General features: G+C 48.2%; 1 protein-coding gene across 1 annotated transcript; it reads right to left on the bottom strand.

Annotated features, from left to right (window-relative positions):
• Positions 1-454: 454 nt before the first annotated feature.
• Positions 455-5,845, bottom strand: TMEM271 (transmembrane protein 271). Its single transcript, XM_074856335.1, has one exon. The coding sequence runs from the start codon at positions 5,783-5,785 to the stop codon at positions 4,691-4,693; it is 1,095 nt and encodes a 364-aa protein (XP_074712436.1). The 5' UTR covers positions 5,786-5,845; the 3' UTR covers positions 455-4,690.
• Positions 5,846-10,761: the final 4,916 nt, after the last annotated feature.

Genomic DNA, 10,761 nt, shown 5'->3' with positions numbered 1-10,761 from the left:
CTGGAACATACACTAAGCACTAGTCACATGTCATTAAGTATTGAGAGATAATTGAGAAATTTAAAAACTGGACAGTGACCATAAGACATTCAATCTCACCCTTACGCATTTTAACTGGAAATATGAGCCTCTCTTTAAGGAGAGATAACTAGCACACTTAAAGAGTGCTATCATATGAAGTTAACAGATGTAAATTTTTAGCAATGGAATTTCACTAAAATACTGGAACATCCCGTAACTGAGAAATATCTAACTTACGGAAACAGACTCTACTTCATGGTAAAATCTGGAATTTTATGTTAGAGTTCCACTTGTACAAGTTGTAATTCCCTGAAAAACACCTTTTTGTAATGAAAGTGGTAATTAATTCCCTAGTTCCAGTTGTATTATTAGACATTTGTCTAAGACAATGAAGAATATGAAATCAAGAGCATTAGGCTTTTCTTACAGGATATGCTGTGCTTTAGAACGTATTTTATTGATCCTAAAATTACAAGATCAATTACTGACAATTTCTTGAGGATCAATCTCAGATTAAATGGCAAAATGAAGAAAAGGTTTTCATATGTACTATGTCCAAAAGCAGAAACAGATTGCCATTCTCATGTGAACATTCAGAAACCTTTTCTGATGATTAAACAGTATGTCTGAAATATATCTAAGTTATACCAGCCACCATAGCGCTTTTTGGTGAACCAAAGAAGTCCTACAGTGAAATCAAACTTTTGAGTAAAATCTGTACTACTTGAATACAATTTCTCTCTAACATCATTTTTTCCTGTTTTAGATTCATGTATATTGTGTCTGTCAATTACAATGCAAAGTATAAGTAACAGATTTAAGCAAGGATGTTGGAGTGTGAAAATAATTCATGTGAATTGCTAATAGGCTGATGGGAATACATCTCTTCCATATGAAGGCAAATCCTTTTGCATCAAAGACAGCAGACTTGATTTTCCACCATTTCATCCCTTGACTAGACACTATTACCTGCAAAAGGGACAGGAAAGCTGGGAGCAGTCTGCTGCCAAATCAGTACTCCACTGTGACCAAAACAGCAGTATCTATTCTTCCCTCCTTTTGAACAGATGCAAGTAAAGCTGTGAGCAAATTAAAACAACAAGCCGTGGGGCAAAAACCAGTCTTCTTGTTACTTCAGCTAAGCAAAATGGAGATTTGATAGCACATACACAATGTTTCTATTCCGTTCTCCCTGGTTTTGCTACTTAAGGCAAAAGCTTTGCAGTTTACATCCTCCAGTGACACGAATCGATCAGGCTTGCATTTGCCTTGACAATCATGTGACAGAATGGAAAATAAAGGGACAGTATGAGTCCTCTAAGGTAATTAACCTACGCTCCAATGCTTCCCATACCAGCCTATTTTCAATTTCGTCACAGTACAGTTTATACACTCTAACATTATTGCTCAGAAGATAGAGTGATGATTCAGGTTTGCTAAAAATAGCTTCACAATACTGCAATCATGCTTGTGAAGCTTCATCTTGTATCCTGTATTTATAAGTTTCTTCTCACTGAGAAATAAATATGTGTGGTGTTTTATCAGAAAAGTTAGTTACCAGATACCTGAAACACTTGTATACCATCTTTAAGAAAACATGGCTTGTTTGGTCAATTTGTCTGCCAATTTTTTTTTTTCCTGTTTTTAAAAAAATACGTATAATACCATAGGTGACCTCCCTTAATACTGCTGTCCATACAAATAAATAACTGAGAAATAATATGCCACTGCTGCATCCTGTCATGCCAGAAGATCAATATTACTTTAAAGATTATTTATAGTAGGTGTTACGTATCGTTTGTGCCCAGACCCACTGAAGTCAATAAAATGACACCTACTGGCTTTGGTGGGAGTCCGACTTGGACATTATTCTGGCAATCTGTCCACCACTAAATTAAACTATTACAGGGGATAAAAGCCCAAATGAAGAAAAGTAGAAATTCGGGAACTAAAACTGAGCCACAAATAAATATCCTAACTCAATGGCATTCTGAACAGACAAATAAAACACAAACACACTCACACATGCGTGTACACACGCACACACAGAAAAGAAAAGTTCTGAATTTAAAAATCTTAAAAATTCATAGTTTAAAGTTGTCTACAATTAAACAATTGAATATAATAGGTAGCTTTCTTGACTTTCCTTTTAATTCCCTGAGCACTGATCTTTGGAACATCTGGAGTTTCAGAATTGTCTAGTTCAAAATTCCTAAAATAGTTAAGTAAAATACCATCTTTTTATGTCAAAAATCAATTCCTGAAGTAAAACTAAGATAAAATTTCCACAAACTACAATGTATATAGCCAATTTTTTTAAAGTCAACAACTATTATTACATTTCTTCATCTGTATTTAGGCACCTAGCTGGACTGTTTTTCAAAATCACCCTGCAGCCTAGCAGTTCCCATTTAATTCAGTACAGGGTACTATGCTGTCTCAATAAACTCATCTAATTGGAGACCTACATAAGGATTTGGCCTCCTTGCTTTAGTTACTCATTTTGCAAAATCTTGGCTGTGTAACAATATAGTGTGTCATGGGATTGGTTTTGTGCCTAAATTAGTACCATAGGTAAAAATTACTGGACTTCCCAGTCACTTCCCCATAAGGGGTTAAGGAGGTGCATCTGCAGAGAGCCAGCATAAAACCAGTCTTCAGTACTAAAATGGGACTTAGCTAGGGCTGGCGTTCCGCACAAGGAAATCTGCTGGCCAAAAAGAGCTGTATTTTAAATTTCTGCTACTCAGAACTACTTGGCAAACTGGCAACTGCTGCTTTTAACTGTCTTCTCTAGAGCTTTAATTGTGAGCTTCACAGACATCAGTCTGTAATTTTAAGACTTCTCAGGCATTTTAGATTATACAAAGTGTGCAAGTCAAAACACTTTAGAAAACAAAACAGTGCAGAGAGATTTGAATATTTTTAGGCTAAAATCTTCCCTTCAATTTTAAGGCTGTAACTTACGTCAGTCTCTCTGCAGCTAAAAATTTAAAAATAATTTTCCATCAACCACAGAAATACACTGTCACTTTGCATTCTCCTTAACTCTCTTTCTGGGTAGCTGATACACTGGCATTATGCAGCAGGCTCCAAAGACAGAATTAACAGAAAGGTTGTTTTGTAATATTTAATTTCAGTATGTCATAACTGAGGGAGGGGTTACCAAACCAAATGCAATCTGAGGAGTTGCTTTTTTGTTCTTTGTGCAACATAAAATTAAGCCTTTACCTATTCTTAAATGAGTAATAAAATATGCCATACCTGCTTCTCTTTAATTAGCACTTTCTTACACTACCTGGTACTGGCATTCTACAGCAGAACCCAAAAGGAGGATTTAGCAGTTTTTCTCTTTGCAGAAAGCCTCTAAGTTCAGAAAGTGTTAACAGCATACAATCCCATTATTTCTCCCCTTCAGGAATTAAAGTGACCTTTTTTTTTTTTTTAAACCAGAAAATTCTTGCTTTGTAATAGGAGTATAAATACTATTTTGAAAACACATTTGGAAGATGTCTTCCAAGATGGTTTATCTCTTTCCTTTTTTTTTTTTTTTCCCTTTAAAACTGTGACCACTGCACCAGTTAAGGTTGTTTTACAATATATATATATTTCAAATAAAACTTTAATTTTCAAGCTTACCAGATTGGTGAATTGTAACAGGTAAAATGGAACGCTTTACAAGGTAAACCATGTAGTTGTACAAAATAGAATTAAACCCTTCACCTGTGTAAACCAAAAAGAAATCCTGCCTTGCATTAAAAACACAGAACCTGTTTACAAAAAGGAATGTGTATGACATTGGGACTTCCTTTTAACTGTCATATCCTAGCAACATCTCAGTTGTTTTAGTAAAGGAACTAATCACCAATTTTAAACTGCAGTGAATTTACCAAACATTTTCACTATAGACTTCTGAAAGCTTTTACAGTAAGAAGTTATCAACAAAAGCAGGCACGTTAGTGTACAAAAACGTTGATTTTTTTTTCCTGTTTCTTTTTCAAAGTGCAGGTTTTTCTCAATGTGCATCTTACAAGACCAACGAATGTTTTAACTCACTAAATCTTAAAACAGAACTCAATTCTCCCAAGGAGTAGTGTAAACGTTAAAGATCCCCAATACACCTCTAGTAAACGTGACACAAATGTCTCTGCGTTGTTTAGAAATTTAGCTCTTTTGAGAGGTAAAGAAGCTTCATGACACCTTTTCCTTACACTGGCTGGTTATCATAAATGGGTAACTCTGGACTGCTAAAGCTGGAGACTGATGAATCACTTGAAGGGAACTAAACTTGGCTACGAAGGAGAGGCGGCGGAGGAACCAACCCTTAGGCGTTTCTTGCGCAGCCTTTGGAAAATTCAGCCGCCGGCGGACGGAGGGACAGTGTGAGGGTCGGTGTGAGGAAGGGGTGGGGGGAAAGAAAGGGGAAAACAGTAAGGGAGGGAGAAGAAGCTTCCGCAGAGCCAGAGGCACGGCGGCACCCTGCCCGCGGCCTGCTGCGCCCGCGGCGGCGGGGCCATGCCGTCGGTGGTGCAAGGGTTGTCCCCGAGCCCCGCGGCTGCGAGGCGCTGGTGGGCCCGCTCCCGGTACCGCTACAGCGCCGGTCCCGCTCCCGGCTGTCACGGCGAGTTGGGGCCGGGCGGGGAGCCGGGCGTCCCGCCGGAGGTCGGCGCTAGGTGCCGTGAGCGCAGGGCTCCCCGGGGTAGATCTCCTCGTAGGCGGGGGGCTGCTCGCTGGGCAGCGGGTAGCAGTAGGGGTAGGAGGCGTTGAGCTCGGGGTCCATGGGCGAGTAGCCGGGCAGCTCGACGGAGGGATGCCCGCCGCAATGCACCTCCACGCCGGCCTCGTCGAAGACGTGGAAGACGCCCACGTTGATGTACGAGACAGCCTGGAAGGGGCAATCCGCAGGGCCGAGCTCGGGCTCGCCGCCGGAGAAAAGGGAGCCCTGGCTATGGCGCGGCGCCCGCCGCCCGCCGCCGCCGCCGCCGCCTCGCCGCCGTCGCCGCCGCCCGCCCGCCGCCGCCGCCGCCGCCGGGGTCGCTCGCCGCCGCCGCCGCCGCCGCCCGCGCTGCTGCGAGGCCTTGTAGTTCTTGACGAGGAGCAAGTTGAGCAGGCCCAGGAGGCACTCCAGCGCGTTGAAGACGGTGGAGAGCACCAAGCCTTGTTGGTAGTCCCGCAGCTTCTGACAGCGGAGCGCCGCGGCGGAGCCGTCGGAGGCCGCAGGGCCGCTCCGCGGGCGGGCCGCGCCGCCGGGCTGCAGCAGGCAGTAGTGCGAGTACTTCCTCTCCACCAGCGACACGGTGTCGCCGTCGATGACGGCGCCGGCGAAGGCGCTCAGCACGCCCAGCATGAACACCAGCACCCCCAGCAGCAGGAAGTTCTGCCGTCCCCCGGGCGGCGCCTTCTCCACCGGCCCCGACGGCGCGGCCGTCGCCTCCCCCCCGCCGGGGCCGCCGCCCGCCGGGACCGGATCCCCGGCCGGGGCCAGGGCCGAGGCCGGGTCCGGGTTCGGGTCCGGAGCCGGCGCCGCAGGCGCCTCGTCGGGCGGGCGACAGCAAAGCAGCGCGGCGGCGAGCAGCGAGAGGCCGGCGGCCAGCAGCAGCCCCGAGTAGAAAGCGCCGGCGGCGGTACCCAGGCGGAAGGGCTCGCCCTTGAGCTCGGAGCCCAGCGAGAAGCACTTGAGGCCCACGGCGGCGGCACTGAGGGCGCAGGCGAGCAGGAGGCAGCTGGAGAGCGCGGCGCAGGCTCCCCGCACGCTCCACTTCATCCTCCGCGCCGCCGCCGCCGCCGCCGCCACGCCGCCCGCCTCATCCTCCTCCCGCGGCACCCCCCGGCCCCGCAGCGGCGGCGGCGCGGCGCGGCGCGGCCATGCGAGCGCGGCGTTCCCCGACGGGGCGGCTAGGCTCCGCTCCGCTCCGCACGGCAGGCAGCCGCCGGCCGCAGTGAGCCGGGCGCGGCGAGCGCACACGCTCCCCCCCCGCCCCCCCCGCCTCCCGGCCGCCGCCGCCTCCTCGTCCCCGCCCGCCCTCTCTTATCGCAGCGGCTGCGGGGAGGCGATTAATTATGGATGGGAGCCGCGGCGGGCGGGGGGACGGGGGGGACGGCTCGCCGGCCAGCCGCGGGTGGTGGTGGGGAAAGTGCGACCCCCGGCTCCGTCCACTTCGGCCCGGGGGTGGCGAGGACGGCCTCCCCGCCCTCCCTCCTGCGTGGCACGGGGTGCGCGGGGGTGCCGCAGGCCGCCCTCCGGCCGACTTCTTGCCGGGGAGCAGAGCGAGGGACGCGCAGCTAGGGCGGTGGGGGGGTGGTGGGGGTGGTGGTGGTTTGCGCCCCCCCGCCGGCATCGGTGCGGAGGGCTGCCGCTTGTTTCCGTGCTCGCGTCCTCTCTATTTTATTTATTTATTTTTTAGCGCTTGCTCTTGCAGGCGGCCGGCGGGCCGCCGTACGTTGCGGTGTGTCGGCGGCTGTGATGCAGCGGACCGAGCCCTCTGTGCCCCGCTGCCCGGCGCGAGTCCTCCGCGCCAGCGGAAGCGGCGGTTCCCAGCACCCCTCTTTGTTTTGTGCTCTGCCGGCAAACCCCCGTGGGATTGTTCCCCGCCAGGCCACGCACGCTGCTCCGTGGGCGGCGGGGCTCGGCGGCTGACTGCCCGCGGCGGCGCCGCCGGGACGCCCCGTCCGAGAGAGCCTGCACCGCCGGCGCGGGGAAGGCGGTGTTAGGGGGGGGCACCGCCACCTGCCCTGGCGCAGGGTGGCCCGGCGGCTCCCGGGCCAGCACCCGGGATGGCTTCCCAAGGGAGAAGGGGGAACCTCAGTCTCGGAGCAGGGGCGACCGTGCCTGCACCAGCACCCGAGCGGGGGACAGGGAGGGGGGCTTGGGGAAGGCACTTCCTCGACTGTCCCTTTTCCTTCCGGGAAGCTGAAGCCTCCAGCTCCTCCGTTTTCCCCGTCTGCTGTGCGCACGCCAGCATTACTGGGTATTTTTAGCCGGCACCGCTGATTAGCATTCAGGGGAGCAAGCGAGGGAGAGAAAGCCGTTTTCCAAGGCTTTTTCTCTTCCCTTTCCAGCAGGGCCAGTGCACATGGTGGTGGTGGGAGATGTGTGTGGGGCGTGATCTGGTGTTTAGCTTTCTCCAGGGATGCGACCCCGTTTGCTCTGCACCGTCAGGGCAGGCCTCGTCGGCACCTCCTTGCACAGCACCAGCACACTGCTGCAGTCCAGGGCTGGGCTGGTCAGCTCAGCGCGGGGCTCTGCTGCAGGAGCTGCTCCTCCCTGAGAGAGGTTTCTGAGCCCTGCATGAGGCAGTGGCCCTCCAGGGGCCCTTATTGGGAGGCTGTCCTGCCTGGAGTCCAGCCCTCCCCGGTGACACTGTCCAAAAGTATCAGGGGCTCCAACGGCACATGTCATCCTGCCCCTTGGGGCCACACAGAAAAGGGAGTTTTGCCCCCTCCCTACTGTTTTCAAAGGGCCCATGGGGCACTTTGACTGTGTGAGGAAACACGGCGATCGTGGTAGTCCAGAACTGGCTGTCTTGTGGTTACTGGATCCTCTTGCTGGGTCGTGGCCCTGGCTGTGGGGGGTAGGACCAACCTTCTTGTGTCCCTCCAGGAGGGGGTGGCTGGGCATGCCATGCACAGTCATCATCAGCCTCTTCCCAGGGATTCCCTGAGGATTGGGGCGTGTGGGTCTGCTGATCTGTAGCCATGTGAAGATTTTGTGTTAGAATCTGGGACTTTGGTTTTTTTTGGCATGAGTGCTTGGACTGCTGGGGAAGATCTTCAGATGTCTTTAAAAGAACTCCCCCTGTGTCCTTATGACTCCTAAAAAGTAAATGCATAGAGGCCACACAGCATTTTACAAAATACAGCACCCAACTCCTGAGGTCTCTGTTGAACTCTGAACATTGCCTTGGAAAGTACATGTAAACTCAATCCAGCTGCCAATCCAGAAGGCCCCAGGAGACACACTGTGTGTGTGGTGGTGGAGGGAAAGGAGCTGTAGGTAGTGGGAAGTAAACACTTAATGAACTAATTATATGTAGAATGGGCAAAGTGCCTTACTTGCTGACACACAATATAAACTTACATCTGAGTGAAAATGTGTGATTTGTATCATTTCATTGTTACTGTCAAGAGTTTAATGGGGTTCAAAAAAAAGGATTAACTATTTCTTATGAATAGTGAGAACATTCACTTAACAATAAATACAGAATTAAGAGAGATCTCAACCTTTATGCATCAAATTATTAATCAACCTTTAACTGGCAATTGTTAGGGTAGGAAAAGCAACTGGGGGCAGATTGTTCCTTTATTGTACAAAGACTTTTGTGGTGTTTCTTTCCTGCTTCATGTTTTGGTAGCTTCCAGAAGTGGGCAGCAAGGCTTCTCCAGCATGCTCTTTCACATGTTCCTACAGCTGTCTCAGCTATTCAGTCTTCCTCATCTTGAATATCATCTTCTAAAGAGAGGACCCTTCCTTCCCTTGTTTGTCACAGAAGACTTGGATAGCACCTCTAAAAGCTGTGCATTGTGAGAGGCCAGGCTGACGCACAAGTTTAATAATGTAATTAGTAATTCTGCTACACCTTTTTATTCTTCCTGTGGAGCAACTTGCCACTGTTAACCTTTTCCAAATCTTACCTGTTTCTCCCGAAAATGACTCTCTGACTTCCAAGCACCATGTTCAATATGCAAAGCTAGAAGTTTCACTACCAGCATGCTTTCCCATGTGTTATTTATTATTCATAAACTTCCCATGTTTCAGTGTTACTCTGAGTTAGCACAATTTTTCATATGGTTATTTACAACTTTGCACTGTGGTACATTTTCAGTAAGAGTATAAAAATACATGCACACATACATACAGAGTAAGGTCATTAGCATATCCTGCACGTTGAAGTTCAACCGTCTGTCGATAAAATGTCTGAAAACACAGTGATGACGTTGTTACAATAATAATAATAGATAAAAGACTCTATCAAATATTCTATATCACATCTATATCCTCCACTGAATAATTTGTTGATGATTGAACTGGAATTACTGTCAAAAATAACTGACCTACCAGCCTAAATAAAGGTCAGAGTTCTCTGGATCCCAAAGGGTACTACAGATCACTTCAGTCCTAGCTGGTAGTCCCTCCAGGTCAAGGTTAGGATGCCCATCTGCATGTTCATAGCTGATATATGTGTGTCTGATGGTCAGCCAGGTCTGCCTCCTGAAAAAAATCCGTGTGCAACAAAAAATGACAGAACTCCAAGGCACTTGGCCACATCAGTCTCTCATCTAAATCAGTCACTTCAGGCGAGTTGGTCTGTCAGCCTCAGTCAGTCAGCAGTCAGAACCTAATGGAACTGTACTACAGCTGGTGACTATAAGGTATGGTAGGTGCCACATGTGTTGAGTCTCTGAGTGTTAGTTTTATCTTCAAGCTTTGTGAGTCAGATTTTCCTTTTTAATTGCCCAAATCAAAATTTATCACAGTTCTTCTCAAGGCTTATTTTGGTGGACTTCAGAACAGGTGTGTAAGGTTTTGTGGGACACCAGCCTGGGACATGTGTTCCCAACGCTCTCTTCACAACCATAGAGTGAGCTTTCCATGTCTTACAGGGGAAGTCATTTCTGGCCAGGTCCTGCCTCCGAAGAGGGGTAGGGACCTTTGGTCCAAGGTTTTGTTTAGCTCACAGGGGAGCTGAGGGGCTCTGCTTGCTGGGTGCCAGGTTGGGAGTGGGCACTGTCATGACCAGTGATGCAGGCTTGCTTTGCTCAGGGTGCACAGAGCTGGACATTCAGAGTAAAGTGCAGATGAGCCCCTTAACTTTTTGTGGTGACTCAGTGTCACAAAGGATGAAAGAGCTATTAATTATTTGCTCTCGAGGCTGGAAGCTAAACTATGCGTTTGTAAAATAGATGGAGATATCCAGCTTATGCCACCAAAGTGCAAAGCATTGCATTATTTTATTGTCTGCCTCTCCTCCCACACTGCATTTATGGTAAGATATATGTGTTTTTATTTCAAGGCCAGTTTGATAAATGGGTGTCATAGCTTTGACTGTTCAGTTATGATGGCTGTGTAACGTCCCATAACTTATTCTGTTGCCTACTACTTCTTTTTTTTTTTTTTTTTTTTCTGTTTCTATAGGGAACATTAGGGACTATAAAATCTTTTTGCAAAAATTGCTTTACACCCAGTTATTAAGAATACACTAGAAATTAGAAATTTGAAACTCTGAAGATGGAAGCTATCATGTTTCTTTTCGGTCCTTCTTCTCTTCTATTTGCAAGGCCTACCAGGATTTTTCTGTGTGTTTGAGGCCTGCTGTTCTCCTACTATCACAGTATTTTATGTGGAAGACTCATCTCTGCAGGTAATGTATGGCAAATACTTAAAGAGAACACAAGTTGGGAAGGGCCCTACATCTGGTTACAAGTTTGTAGCTAACTGGTAGCTGGACACTGATGAAAAACGAATGTCTAGAGATGCTGCTTCAATGAGTGACATTTAAATTAGGAAGCAGAGAGGTTGGGAAGAAAATGTAAGGAGTTAAGATAGAGAAAGCAAACCCTGTGCTAGAAGCTGGAGGTGTGCAGTTGTCTTGGCAGATGTTAGCCCTAGGAGTTTTGAATTAAGGGAAGAAGAGTGTGCGAAATTAGGGATATTGGCAGAACAAGGTCATTTGCACTATAAGATCATGAGATAATTTAGGTTGGAAGGGACCTTGGGAGATGTCTAGTCTGACCTGCTCAAAG

Source organism: Strix uralensis, chromosome Z (assembly GCF_047716275.1).
Source record: "Strix uralensis isolate ZFMK-TIS-50842 chromosome Z, bStrUra1, whole genome shotgun sequence".
Lineage (NCBI taxonomy): Eukaryota > Metazoa > Chordata > Aves > Strigiformes > Strigidae > Strix > Strix uralensis.
Note: the sequence above shows the minus strand (reverse complement) of the source record. Positions and strands in the feature narration are given on the sequence as shown.

What these genes read in the sequence shown, in the direction of transcription:
- TMEM271 (XM_074856335.1), bottom strand. Translation starts at nt 5,785, where the DNA reads ATGAAGTGGAGCGTGCGGGGAGCCTGCGCCGCGCTCTCCAGCTGCCTC.